General features: G+C 38.6%; 1 protein-coding gene across 10 annotated transcripts in view; it reads right to left on the bottom strand.

The window, feature by feature from the left end:
• The window catches only part of ppip5k2 (diphosphoinositol pentakisphosphate kinase 2), a 116,408-nt gene that overhangs the window by 44,680 nt on the left and 56,089 nt on the right, over nt 1-15,639 (bottom strand). For all 10 annotated transcript variants that reach the window (XM_063068610.1, XM_063068611.1, XM_063068613.1 and 7 more), the window contains 4 exons: nt 15,099-15,226; nt 9,979-10,093; nt 7,251-7,358; nt 4,429-4,545 (listed from right to left, as the gene is read on the bottom strand). In XM_063068610.1, coding sequence (XP_062924680.1) covers nt 4,429-4,545; nt 7,251-7,358; nt 9,979-10,093; nt 15,099-15,226 — 468 coding nt within the window. The remainder of the gene's footprint in view (nt 1-4,428; nt 4,546-7,250; nt 7,359-9,978; nt 10,094-15,098; nt 15,227-15,639) is intronic.

The raw sequence follows: 15,639 nt of genomic DNA, 5'->3' as shown, positions 1-15,639 counted from the left end.
TACAGCCCAGTGCATCACAGGTAAAGCCCTTCCCATCACTGAGCACATCTACAAGGAACATTCTTGCAGGAAAGCAGCATCCATCATCAAGGACCCCCACCACTCAGGCCATTCCCTCTTCTCGCTGCTGTCATTAGGAAGGAGGCACAAAAACCTTAGGTCCCAGACCACCAGGTTCAACCATCCGGATCCTAAACCAGAGTGGATGCTCACTCACCCCAACAATGCACTGATCTGACAACTCATGGGCTCATTTTCAAGGACAGTACAACTCATGCTCTCAGTATTTATTTACTGTTTGTTTGTTTATTTTGCTTTTTTTTAAATTTGTATTTGCTTTTGTAAATTAGTTGTTTGTCCATTTTTGTGTGCAGTTTTTTTCATCGATTCTATGGTGTTACTTTGTATTTACTATGAATGCCTGTAAGAAAATGAATCTTAAGCGTAATGTTTGGTGCCATACATGTACTTCGATAATAAATTTACTTTGAACTTGAATACAAATTCAACATAATGTACCTAGGAAACATCTAAATGTCATTTCAGTTTAAGAATATAATTAAACAAGAGAACTGTGTTTTTAAATTCATACAGAGATTAGCTTGAGGCAGGATTGTCTAATCTAAAGAACATTAGTGAACCAGATGGGTTTTCATTCCCAAGGTCAGATGAATTTCATGTTGAAAACAAAATGAAGCTCATCAATCAGGTATGAATTCTACAGCTTCTATTGTAAGATTTGAACAGATTTTTAAATGTTAACTTTATCATTGTGGCTCCATTCTACACAGGTAAATGCAGAAATATTTGTTTTTGTAGCTGATGATGTGAAGAGATAACTTGATATTTTGAAAAATTACAAAATGGAAGCATTAAGTGACATCATTTGCATTAAATTTTCAAACAAAATAAATTACAAAATATTTCAGATCTGATTGCTTTCACTAGGGAATATAACTCAAGCAGGAATTTAACTTGGCTTGAGCAGTCATTAAAAATTATACTTTCAAATGATTAAATTTCTTAAAAAGATTTAGTAGAACAATGTTATTTTCCTTCCTCGCTTCTTTCATGTACCCCAAGAATTTCAGTCACTTTATTTTAATAACTTTATAAATTTAATTTTAACATTAACCTGTTACCTCAGAAATGATGATGCATATGTGAATTCTCATACACCAATGACAACTTCCACTTCGCAGCCCATTAAACATAGCAAATAATATTACAAGACACTTCACAATGCATAATTAAAACAAAATTTTATAACCTGCCATATGACAAGAGATGATTAAATGCCTTATAGATTTAAGGGGAATCTTAGGAGCAGTACTGATTTCAAAATTAGTAAGGGCTTTACCGGAAGCCCACATAAGTCAGTAAGAACATAGAGAATGGTTGATGTGCAGCAGATTTTGAATGACCTCAAGTTTATGAAGTATAACATGAAAAACAATGCTCAGCAGGGAATAATTGAGGTTTAAAAGTAACATTAGCAGAACATATTTCAATTGCATTCAGACTAGGAGTAAACCTTAGAGCAAACCATGAAGCAGGCACAAATTCAAGTGTGTTTAACTGGGACATCAATGGTTTATCCTCTGCAACTGCCTTCTCCATTGCCGCGATTCATGGTGCTTCATGCAGGTTATTACAGAACACATACATGTTGCTATGACTTCCAATGGCTCATGAGTTGCATGCTTCACAATAACGTGGAGTCACTTCAGGAGCAGATTTCATTGGCGCCAGTAATGATGGTGATGATGGGAGCGGAGAGGAGATGAGATGCAGCCACAGACACTCAAAACTTACTCACTTTTCAGAATCTAGGTGTCACCCGCTAGGCCAGTATTTACCGTCCATCTCTAACTGGCCTTGAAAACGTGGCAATGAAACATCTTCTCGAACTGCTGCACTCATTATGTTGAAGATACTTCTACAGTGCTGATAAGAATTTTCCAGGATTTAGATACAGTAACAACAAAAAATTAGAGTAAGTTTTCCAAATCCTAAATGTGCAAGTTTTGGGAGAACCGTAGGTGGTGCTGTTCCTCTATGGCTGATGCTCTCGTCCTTCTTAGTGGTAGAGTTCACCAGTTTGGTAGGTTCTGTTGGAGAACCCTGGACAAATAATTGCAGAGCACTTTGCAAGTGGGACACACTGCAATACTCTTGAACTGGTTTCAGAGGCCATGAATGGCTAGGAACAGTGGTTGGTGGGGAATCAAACAAGCAGGCTGCTTTGTCCTGAATAGGATTACACTGTTTTTGTGCCTTATAAATATTGGAAGGACTTTGGAGTGTCATGAGGTAAGATTATCTACCTTCTGACTTGCTCTTGTAGACAAGGTATTTATACAGCTGTTCCAGTTGAACTTCTGATCACATCTGATGTCCATTAAGTTGATAGTGAGGGACCTGGTGAAAGTAATGCTATGGAATGTCAAGAATAGGTGTCTAGACACTCTCTCTTGGAAGGGGTTTGCACTCGGCACTGGTGATGCAGATGTTACTTGCCACGTATTAGTACATGCTACATTGAGTCAAGCTGCTGTCTTCATGTAAAGGACTTACATTCACCCTTCACCTCTGGGATTCAAGAGTTTCGGTCCATTTTTAAACTTCTGAGATTGTGATAAGTTCCACAACAAAGTGGACCTGTTAAGACTTAAAACTGGTCATCGGTGAATAAGCAAGTTATTGATTAACAAGTGCCACCTGATAGCACGACTGATATCATCTATCACTTTCCTGATGAATGAGAGTAGTTTGCTGGATTGCATGCGTTCTGCATTTTGTGATAAGCAAGTATCTGAACAATTTTCCACACTGTCAGGTAGATGGTAGCGTTGAAACTATACCCTGCCCTCATAATTAAATGTAGTAGGATTGCAAAGCATTGATCTAATCCAGTGATATTAAGCTCACTGATTGATTGTCTACTACATGCGGTTTTTGTTGTTCAGCACGAACATGGTTCTGGGTTGCAGCCTCTTTGGGTTGTTGCTTAGTATTTTTGATACTGCTCTAGGCATGACTTACTGCAAGCGTCTGTGACCTAGGGTTGAACCCCTGGCATCATAGAAATGGCAAAGACAGGGATATGTCAGGCCTTCAGTTTTCTGATCCTGCTGATCTCATTTCGGCAGCTGCAAACACAATATCTCATGGATGCCTGGTTTTGAGCTGCTATATCTGTTCATTGCAACAGGCAGGTCTTCACCTCCACAGAGAATACACCAGTGGCAAATGCAAAGTGCAAGCAGTTCCATTGGGTTCACTCAATCTGCCTTAAACCCAGTCTAGCAGCTACGACGTTCATGAATCAGTTAGCGCAAGAATACAATAAATAGGATAAATGGATGGTTGACGTGGACTCAGTGTGCTGAGAAGTCTGCTTCCATAACTGTATCTCTGCCTGTGAGCTTAGTCACTGTAACCAAACCACTCTTGGTGATGGACACTGAAGCTAAAGTTTTATAGTACAGACACACATTGAGTCCTGCAAACACCCATTTACACAAAATCCTACCCTCACTCCATTTTATTTTCCACATAGACCCATCAACTTCCTCCCTGATTCTACCAATAACTGGCACAGTGTTTCCCTGGTTTTTATCTAGCAATCTTGGAGTCAATATTACCTATGATAATTACAAAAACTTTTCTCACTGCTGGAGAGGCAAACAAATTTGAATTCCACAGCTCTCATAGGTAGGAATTCATGTGTCTAGATTGTTAGTATAAACTCACAGGGGCCCCATTCCTACACTCTTTTCATACTCACTAGGTCCTGTTCATTTTAATCTCACTGTGAAACAAACTCAGGTGGGGTTTGCTTCCCATGTTCCATTGAAACTGACACAGATGACAGAAAAAAAATATTATCCTACTGTGTAACATCTAAAGAAGTATATTAAGTAGGGTACATTATTAAAAGGAACAACATCAACTTGTTTGGAAAATTCGCCGTTGTGGCATCACAAATTCCCAAGGATGGCAAATTATCAAAGGTTTTAAGATACTATCAATCGTCTCTTCAACGTGCCTCGGACTACTTGCTACAAATGCAGAGTTTTTTTGCATTTATTTTACTTCCTGTTTTGGCTCTTGCAAACTCCTAACTTCATTCACTATATTCCTTAAAAGTCTCACATACTACATTAGTCAACTATTATTCCAATTCCTGCAGTTATTACCTGTTGACAGTCCAAATGCATAAAGTCCCCATTTCCTCAAAATTCTATTTTCTACTCTTGTCAAACAATAACTTAGCAACAGGTAAATATTAGAGAACACACTGCCAGAAATATCCACAGGACAATAATGTAATGTTAACTCAAAAACTTTTGATGGCACACTTGACTGAAATTGTAGTCAACATACAAATAAATGAATATAATACTAATTTTAAAAAATGAATACCTCACGAGATGCTGGTCTATATCCAAAACCTGATGGAAGATTCTTATCTTCTTCACACCCTTTAGCACCAGGGCTAAAGTGCAATTCAACATGAAATCGTTCTTCTGAGGTAAGGTCCTGAAAGTTAAAATTATGTAAAGCTAGTATTTTTAGGGCTGATTGGATAAATCAAGCATTTAATTTGTAAATATAGTTTGTTCAGGTGGCTCCCACATTACAGTTGGGAGGTTGTATTCCTAGAAAATGGGTTGTATCACAGTTTCCCATAATACAAATTTATATCACCTGCACATACATCAAGAAACATCAGTTGAAAAAGAAATGTAATTATTTGCTCTTCCCATATAATTCCTGTAAGACGAATCTATTCCACATTGATTGCCTATATTTGGGGAAACCTGCTGTCATCTTTCTTCTCATTCTCTAACATGCTTGAACATTGCCAATCTAGACATTTAAATGGCTAAGAGGGCATCTGTGCAGTTTTTTCCTTGGCTTTACCAATACCACTCCGAACAGGGCATGAGATGAACTGATTATGGTACCCAGGGACAACTATAATACTTGGTCCATTTCATAGTTCTAATAAGCAATGAGGCCAAACTGATATGGTAGCATGAAATCATATTCACATCTCTGATATATCAAATTAAAACTATTTTATAAAAAATTGTCAAAGGTATTTTTTTAAGCTTAAGACTGTCACTGCTGGAGTCTTCATTCATTACAATAGAAATGATTGCAAAAGTGAAGGTGCAGAGGAAAGCCATCAGAATTGTACCTGGGATGGAGTGTTTCAGTTATACAGAGACTTAATAAGCTGGGTTTGTTTTCCTGGAACAGATAAGAGCAAGGGGAAACCTAACAGAGGCATAAAAAGAGATTAGTAAAGAGCTGGAAACCTTGCCCCATAGCAGAGATGTCTAGAGGTCATGGTTTAGAAGGGATCTGAGAGGGAGAACTTTTCCACCCAGGGTTGGTTGGAATCTGGGATGCATTTCTTGAGGACGTGGCGGAGACAAAAATTCTCCATAAGACTATAAGATATATGAACAGATTTAGGTCATTTGGCCCATTGAGTCTGCTCTGCCACTTCATCATGACTAATCCGTTTCGCTCCCAGTCCCAGTCTCCTGCCTTCTCCATGTAATCTTTCAAGCCCTGACTAATCAAGAAACTATCAACTTCTGCCTTAAACTCTCAAGATACTTAAATGTCTAGACTGGCACTGGAAACATCAAGGCAAGAAAGACTACAAACTAAGTGCTGGTAAATAGGATTAGTTCAGGTAAGTAAGTACTTGATGGTTGACTAAATGTCTTGTCCTGTACTCTATAACTTTATGAAGAAATGGAGATTTAAATACAAAGTTAATAGAACATTTAAACTGAAGCAAAGTGCTTCATTGTGACTTTATTCTGCATCTTATGTAATGCAAATACTCTAACTGATGTGTTTTACTGGATTAAAAATAGCATAACAGCTACAATAAGGATACTGAAGAAGCTAAGTTCGATAGGATCACTTTTAAGTCAAAGTAGATAAAGAGCATTTATGTCCAAAACCAGTCTTTCATTCGCCATTCTCTTTATGTGTTTGGTGATCTGAGAAATGGTTCATAGCATTTAACAAGATTAGGCCTAACCAATGTTGCAAGGCTTTGATTTGCACAACAGATGAAATGATATGGAAACTAGTCAGCCAGACAAAATTTTGTCCAAGTTATTTCAGTGTTCCTCAATTCAACTGGGAAACAAATTTCTAAGCTCATATGCATTGTAAATGCAAGGAGCATCAAACCATAAACCAATTATTCTTTCAAGTTTTTTTCATATTCATTCAGTTTTCAGGATCTGGCTGTCATTTGAAAGACCAATATTTAATACCTATTCCAATTGCCGCTGAAATGGATCATTTGCTGAGTCACTTCAGGAGGCATTAAAAAAGAATCAGTCACATTATTGATAGATTTTTAATGGTGCCACAGTAGCATAGCGGTTAGCATAATGCTATTACACTGCCTGAATCCAATTTTGCTGCTGACTGTACAGTTTGTAAATTCTCCTGGTGAACGCCTGAGTTTCTGCGGGTGCTCCAGTTTTCTCACACATTCCAAAGGCATGCAGATTAGTAAATTCCTGATTGGTCACATCCACGTAATTGAGCATCCTGGCTTGTTGGGTTGGATGGGCCTGTTATTATGCCTTTTCTCTAAAAGAAAATGACTGGGTCTGGAGTTGTATCTAGGCTGGGAATACGGACCTCAGTGAGGCAGGTCTGTTTTGATGACAAGCTGGTAATTTTGAGCCATCATACACCAATGCTATCACAAAACAACTCCTTAATGCTGAATTAATGACTGAATTTGAATTCCACAGCTGTCCTGGTAGGAAATGACTCATGTTGTGATTTGTTAGATTTCTTTGGAAATCTGACCCTTAGGGAAAGGTCAGACTTCGTTAGGCTTTGTTTGTTTTTCATCATTATCCAGGTATGACTGGAATATCTCCAATACAGATTGCAAATTAAATACATTTAAATTACATAAATCTTATTTGAAAAATGAGAAATATTAGTTCTCATTGTTATTAGGTAAATATAGATGGCCACTAGGAATTTAACAAATTTTGCCCTTCCCTGGTATAATTTTATTAACATTTAGAGATAACAAAAGAAATTAATACCAATTTATCTTGGAAAAAATGCTTTGACAATCTGTCCACAAAATAATTTATATTTCAAAAATAAGTTGAATTTTTGAAATTGGCATTTATTTTATTATCTACATTGTAACAGATGTAAACATGAATAAAAAGTATTACCTTGTTTGGGTCTTCATACAACATGATAACAATTTGCGTCATATAATTAAGTTCACTGGTATAATTTAGATAGCCCATTGCCCTTTTCCATTGCTCATCTTTGACCTCCTGAAAATTAAGCAAATTGAAAGTCACATCAATTTTTAAAAAAGCACTTTATTTTTCAATGAGATATCATGGCTTTGTACTATTAGTTCAATACAACTCTGCAGTCCAAGCAATTAATTACATTGAAAAGGCAATGAACTGCCAGTCACACAAATATGGATATTTGTCTTTTAGGCTGATATACACAGTGGTGTATATCGATATAAAAATGGTCAACATCTTCGTCCATTTCTAATTGTCTTCCTGAACCACAACAATGCATCAGGAAAAGGCACTCCCATGATGTGCTTGAGTATGGAGTCATGCAATTAGCATCCAACAGTAATGAAAAAGCTGTGATATATTTCTAAGAAATGTCTGAATGACTTGGTGGCCATGTTGCAGTATTCTCAAACGCTTATTACACTTGCCCTTCATGGTGGTGGAAGTTGTAGTTTTGGGAGGTGTAACTGCCATGCATTTTGCAGACAATACACACCATGGCCTTAGTTGCCAAGGTTAGTGGGAAGGGATGCACTGTGTGAATAATTAAAAGTGGTGGCTGCCAATTAAGCATGCTGTCTTGATCCAGATGGTATCAAGCTTCAATTTATGTTAGACTTGCGCTCAGGCAGTACAGTGAAGACATATTCCATCACACTCTTGACTTCTGCACAGCATATGCAACATCTGACCTACTTTTGTAACAAGACTGTGCATGTGCCTGAACAGAGAACATAGAACACTACAGCACAGTAAAGACCTTTTGGCCCACAATGTTGTACTGACCTTTTAAAGTTCTCCACAATCAATCTAACCATTTACTCCAGTTACATGTGCCTATCTAAGAGTCTTTTAAAAGTTGATAATGTATCAATGTCTATCAATAACCTTGCAGTTCCAGTGACTTACCACTCTGTAAATAACCTACCATTAACATCTCCCCTAAACTTTCCTCCAATCACCTAAAAATTATGCCCCCTCTTATTAGCCATTTCCACCACAGAAAAAAGGTCCTGGCTGTCCACTCTATCTATGTCACTCATCATTCTTATACATCTTTCATCCTCCCTTGCTCCAAACTTCCAGTTCTAAACTCTCAACAAACGGATACCTTTTCTCCACATCTACACTCTTTGGTACAGTTTAACCCTCTAGAGTGATGTGAACAAAACCATTGGTTGGTGATGACTTCCTGGAGTATATTATAAAGTTTGCCACATAATAAGATGGTTTTTACATTAAAAAAAACATTTTCATATTAATTACTGGCATGTCCTTAACTGCAAGCAACCAAGTGAAAACTACCAGTGAATTGCTTTCAAAGCAAGTGTCAAAAGCACGACTAAAAATGCTTAGAAAAGATAAAATGCTATAAATACTTCGCAGATCAGGCTGCATCTGCAGAAAAAGAATGAGATGAAGTTGTCACCTGAAGGCTAACCAGAAAAAGTTCAAAATTAAACATGCCTGAGAAGACAGAAAAGGCTGCTACTCTTACATCATTTGTGAAGTATCTGAATAAGTACTTAAATTATCATGGCTTAGAAAGCCACAGACCAAGAATTAGTATATAGGATTAGTACAGATGAATAGTTTATGGGCAAGGCAGACATGGTGGAGTGAAGTCCCTGTTTCTGCACTGTATGACAGAGGGAAGGGACATTTGCTTTGTTTTTTCCATGTCTCATCTTCAAATATGTTCAGTTTCAGTTATTCCTTGATACTGACAAAAGATCGATGACCTGAAATATTACCTACTTGTTGCCTGATCTATTGAGTAGCCCCATAAGAACTGAAAATACTTCAGATAACTGCAGTTGTTTTTTTGAAAATTTCTTAATATATTGACCTTTAAAGTGAGTCGGTAAAATTAAAAAACATGATATCCACATTATTTTCATGTAAATGAATGTTCTAAATATCTACCTTTAGGTCTGGAGAAAGAATTTGCACATGGGGTCGTTTTCTTTTTATGTAAACTGATTTCAGCATTAGTAGTAGAAAGGGGTGAAGTTTAAGTTGGATCATAGAGCAGTTGTGTGGTGCATGTTGAAAACTCACAGCTAAGAGGTGGCATGTTACTTGGAAAGACCAATCTGGTTGGATTCAATTGTGGTTGCCTGAGCAACTCACTTGTGTGACTGAATTTGCAAGAAGTCTTCAAGCAAGCATTGTCTGCAATGGATGCCACTAAGGATGTTTTTGTGCCTCCAATTGCAAGCATTCCACATGCACTGAGAACTTAGAATTCATGAGAATTACTGAGAAGAAGCCAAATACAAAAATCACATTTTCTCTTTCAAGTCTACGACCGCAGTTAAAGACTTGAATAGAATTGAGGATTTTATTACCTTTGACAACCAAATTACTAGCCATTAAGTTCTGGAATTACCTCCGCAAAACTCAAGAAAAACTCTTAAAATAATCTGTTGTAATATTTAACAGTATTTTCACCAAGTATTTTGCACCAGTGCAAATGGTTCCTTTATTCAACCACAATTTTTCACAAATTATGGTCAAAATTCTTGCTATTATTCAGTGAAATAGACTTGATTGTAATTGTAAGTATTATATCTTTTCATTAATTAAATAATTACCTGAAATTAACGTTTTAAAAACTTCAAATACCAACACTTACATCACATAGGGCACCATAGCGCAATAAAGAGAGAAGTGAATGTACATGGCTCTCACTAGTAAAATACAACCGAGTACGAACATGTCGCTCTGGGGACATCACTCCTCTTGAGTATCTGGAATAAAGGTATACAATTAATATACTATACTGCATATAATTAATATGCAGCATATAATACAATGAAATGTTGATATTTTAAATGGAGAAAATCAAATTGCTTATATGCTTCTAAGATGCTAATTTATTGCCTTCATTCCCACAGTGAATGTTTCATTTTGTACAGTCCACATCTTTACTGTCTGAAATAACCAGGAGAACACATACTAGAAGAAAGACGGTTAGTTTTGCTATCTAGCATTAAAATTTGTTAAATTATATACAATGCATGATCAGGTCCTTCTCATCTTCTCAAAAACTATATATCTTCCAGATTTATTCTACATTAAGAAATTAGTTTTATTTGTCACATGTACATCAAACCGTACAGTGAAATGCGTCGTTTGCATAAAATCAAATTAACGAAGATTGTTCAAGGCAGCCTGCATGTGTTGCCACACTTCCTGCGCCACAGCAAGTTGGTTAGATCTGTCACAAAGATTGAAAGGATGAAATATGAAAGGAGCTAACCAATACTATCAAAGAGAATGCCAAAAGTTTTCTCAGATATACAACGAGTAAAAGAAAGGTGAAAGTGGACATCGGACCACAGGAAAATGATGCTGAAGAGGTAATAAGTGGGGACACAGAAGCGGCAGGCAAACTTTATAAGTACAGGTGTCGCCCACTTTTTGAACGTTCGCTTTACGAAACCTCACTGTTACGAAAGACCAACATTAGTTCCCTGTTTTCGCTAACAGAAGGTGTTTTCACTGTTACGAAAAAAGGCAGTGTGCAAAAAAAAGTAGCACGTGCCCCAAGCAGCCGCTCCTCCCCTGCAATGGCATTCTAGCCGGCATTGCTTAAACACATGCCTGTGAGCATCCATTTGGAAGATGAGTTCTAAGGTATTGGAAAAGCCTAAAAGAGCTCATAAGGGTGTTACACTTAGCGTAAAACTAGACATAATTAAGCGTTTCGATCGTGGTGAACGAAGCAAGGTCAAAGTGAGTTTGGCTCGTGGAAGTTGACAAAGATGATGTTGAAGAGGTTTTGGCATCCCATGACCGAGAACTGATAGTTGAAGAGCTGATGCAATTGGAAGAGGAAAGGATAACAATCGAAACCGAATGCAGTAGCTAACGGACCGAAAGTGAAGTTGTCCAGGAACTGAATGTGAAGCAACTGCATGAGATTTTCGCTGCAATGACTGTAGAAAAGTACTACCTTAATTTTGAAAGGGAACGTAGGTTTAGGGCATATTTGCAAGATGGTTTGAGTGCTTACAAAGAACTGTATGATAGAAAAATGTGCGAGGCTAGCAGTCAAGCATACTGTAGTTTTTCAAGCCTTCCACATCAGCCACAGCAGATGATGAACCTCGACCTTCAACATTGAGACAGGCAGACATAGAAGAAGATGAGCTGCCTGCCCTCATGGAAACAGACGACAATGAGATGACACCTCAGCGTCCCACCACCCCAACCCCCGGGTCGCGGACAGATACCAGTTCGCAGAGAATGCAGCGGTAGCCGGGAGGCACCCAACACATCTTTAAGAAAAAAAGCCGAAATAAACAAGCTAATTAATTAGGTGCCGCCCATCACGTAAATGTTGGCCCAGAACAGAGGCGATTGCAGATTGCATCGCCTCTGATCTGGGCCGACATTTACATGCTGGGCGGCACCTAATTAATTAGCTTGTTTATTTTGGCTTTTTTCTTAAAGATGTGCTGGGTGCGTCCCCGCTACCGCTACACCACTACATTCTTCGCGGATCGGTATCAGTCTGCGGCCTGGAGGGTGGGGGGCCACTGCACTATCCCAACCTCTGACAATTCAGCCTAACAAACCATCGTCAGTGTGCACGGTGCTGTCTTCCCAATTCCGGTAAGTGATACTACACGGTACATGCATTATTTCTACTTTAACAACAGGAATTCTGCAGATGCTGGAAATTCATGCAACACACATAAAAGTTGCTGGTGAACGCACCAGGCCAGGCAGCATCTCTAGGAAGAGGTGCAGTCAACGCTTCAGGCCGAGACCCTTCGTCAGGACTAACTGAAGGAAGAGTGAGTAAGGGATTACTCACTCTTCCTTCAGTTAGTCCTGACGAAGTGTCTCGGCCTGAAGCGTCGACTGCACCTCTTCCTAGAGATGTTTATTTCTACTTTATATCGGCTGTGTATTTTTATGTGTTATTTGGTATGATTTGGCAGCTTCATAGCTTAAAGGTTACTGGAGAGCACTTGTGCTGTGTTTTTGCCAAAAGCGCTTGTGTGAGATTTTCGCTACGGAGAACAGTGCAGGCAATGATTGTAGAGAAGTATTTCTACTTTATATAGGCTGTGTATTTATCATATCATTCCTGCTTTTACTATATGTTACTGTTATTTTAGGTTTTATGTGTTATTTGGCATGATTTGGTAGGTTATTTTTGGGTCTGCGAACGCTCACAAATTTTTCCCATACAAATAAATGGTAATTGCTTCTTCGCTTTACGACCTTCCGACTTACGAACCGTTTCATAGGAATGCTCAACCTTCGGATGGCGGGGGAAACCTGTATTCTGCACCAGTCTTCATTGTGGGAAGTACAAGCTGTATGCCAGAAATTTGAGTGTCAGCAGACAGAAGTGAGTGCAGTTGCTATTACCAAAGAGAAAATATTTGGGAAATTGAAAGATCTGAAGGTAGGTAAGCTGAAGAGATTGTGGAGGCATTAGTAGGTTCTGGAATGGTTCCAGAAGACTGGAAAATTGCAAATGTCATTGCACTCTTTAAGAAACGGAAAAAGGAAATTATAGGTCAGTCAGTCTGACTTCAGTGGTTGGGAAGATGTTGGATCCCATTATTAAGGATGAGGTTTTGGGATACTTAGAGACACATAATAAAGTGGGCCAAAGTCACCATGGTTTCCTTAAGGGATACATTGCCTGACAAACCTGATGGAATAACAGACAAAGGAGAGCCAGCGTATGTTGTCTACTTGGATTTTCAGAATGCATTTGACAAGGTGTCACACATGAAGCTGTTTATAACAAGGGCTCATGATATTACAGGAAAGATACTAGCATGGATAGAGGATTGGCTGACTGGCAGGAGGCAAAAAGTGGAAATAAAAGTGGTCAATTCTGGTGGGCAGTCAGTGACTAGTGGTATTCCACAGGTTTCAGTATTGGTACCGTTTCTTTTGAAATTATAAGTCAATGATTTGGATGCTGGAATCAATGTGTTTGTGGTCAAATTTGCAGACAATACAAAGATACGTGGAGAGGCAGGTAGTGTTGAGGAAGAGAATCTGCAGGACTTCAGATTGGGAGAATGGGCAAAGAACTGGCAGATGGAATCGTGTGGGGAAGTGTATGGTCATTCATAGTGGTAGAAGGAATAAAGGCACAGACTAGCTTTGAAGCAGAGAAAATTCAAATTTCAGACGTAAAAATGGACTTAGGAGTCCTCGTGTAGAGTTCCCTGAAGGTTAACTTGCAGGTTGCGTTAGCGGTAAGGAAGGCAAATTCAATGTTAGCATTCATTTCAAGAGGACTAGAATACAAGATCAAGAACATAATGCTTGGACTGCATTTGGAGTATTGTGAGTAGGCGTTGGTCAGACTGCATTTGGAGTATTGTGAGCAGTTTTGGGCCTCTTATCTATGGAAACATGTGCTGGCATTGGAAAGGGTCCAGAAGAGGTTCATGAGAATGATTCCAGAAATGAATGAGGACCAGTTGATGACTCTGGGCCTGTACTGACAGGAGTTTAAAAGAAAGTGGGTGCAGCGAGGGAAGTCTGATTGGAACCTATTGAATACTGAAAGGCCTAGATAGAGTGGATGTGGAGAGGATGTTTTCTATGGTGGGTGAGTCTAGGACCGGAGGGCATAGCCTCAGAACAGAGGAACATCCATTTAGAACTGAGATAAGGAGTAATTTCTTTAGCCAGAGGGTGGTGAATCTGTGGAATCCCTTGCCACAGACGACTGTGGAGGCCATGTCACTGATAATATTTAAAGCAGTGGTTGCTATGTTCTTGATTAGTCAGGGCATCAAAGCTTAGGAGAGGATAATGGGATTGAAGGGGATAATAAGTCAGCCTTGATGGAATGGCAGAGCGGACTCAATGAGCCAAATAGCTTAAATCTGCTCCACTGTCTTATGATCTTTAGAACATGCCCAATATGTATAAACTCTTTGATTCCATTTCCACTCAGTGTTCACTTGGAATCTGACTTAAGCTTCTTACATCAAGTATTCCAGAATTCGTAAATCCAACCTCTGTAGCATTATCCCTCAGCTCATGTAGGACCAAATGTTCTTGCCTTGTGACTTTTATAATGCCTTTTTCAACACTGTCTAGCTATCATTCCATTGCCATAAATTTCAGCTCATCCAAAGCTTTACTTTCCTAGGACCATCTCATTTCTCATTCACCCTGTTCTCAAATAATTTAAGGTTTATCTCCTAATCACTGCTGCATTTAAATTGTTTCATAAACTTGGGAGGACAAGGAGGAGGAGGAGGAGGATGAGAAGGAGGAGGAGGAGGAGGAGGAGGGCGAGGAAGAGGAGGAGGAGGACGAGGAGGAGGAGACGACGACGACGATGACGACCCTTAACTCCGAGTGGAGTCATCGGGGCCCCGTCACGAAGGCGTTTTTTTTAAGCAGGCTTTCTTATTTTTAATAGGCCGAGTTGCTAGCTCGACGCTCAACCCAGCACGGATGGAAAGCGTGCAAGGGAGCGTCAAATAAAGCTCTGGCCTAAATATTTCAGAGAATATCCCCCTTAAAATCTAAACCATCAGCTATCTTCCTGCTTCTCAATTAGCCAATTAATTAAAATGAATTGTGAAGCCAAGTTCAATCATTTAAACAGCAAAAGAATCCATATTAACATGACATGTCTATTAGCAAAGTGCTGGTTTTCTGATAATACTCATGTGGAAAGGATTTGAAAAAAAAATCGGTATTTTCTAAAAGATTTACACTTTCATTAATGGATTATTGTAAAGAAGCTCTTACAGTGGATGGAGCTTATTAACGGTGTCATCATCCTGCGTTCTCTGTAAGTCGGAACGAATTTTTCTAATCAAAGGAGTACAATACCCTTTGGCAATATCCAATTTCTCATCCTTCGTAATACCGTATTCCTAAAAAAGATATTAATCATCACAAAAAAAATCTAAGAACCTTTTTAAGAAGTGTTAATTCAAAATTGAACAAGTCTGCTAATACAAAATCTATGACATATATTTCAAGAAACTTAAAATTTTCCAGATGGTAGCCAGCCAGCACTGCCATCTTCATGTTTCAAAAGGTATTTCAGACACATCCTGTGAGCACTTTAATTGCATTGGATAAAGACATGAGGGTTTTATCCATTAACCATTTATTTTACCCGTTTTCAAAGATGTGGCACCAAAATTGCTTTCCCTATTTGGACTGTATTTAAAAGAATTACCTCATGTAAGTTCTTATCATGATGAAAAATGACAAATTTAGAATATACAGTAACCCATGGGAGAGAAAACTAGCAAACGAGGGGAAATAAATGTTAATGGGA

This window comes from Mobula hypostoma, chromosome 16 (genome assembly GCF_963921235.1).
Source record: "Mobula hypostoma chromosome 16, sMobHyp1.1, whole genome shotgun sequence".
Classification (NCBI taxonomy): domain Eukaryota; kingdom Metazoa; phylum Chordata; class Chondrichthyes; order Myliobatiformes; family Myliobatidae; genus Mobula; species Mobula hypostoma.
The sequence above is the reverse complement of the archived record's forward strand: the minus strand, read 5'-3'. Positions and strand labels throughout refer to the sequence as shown.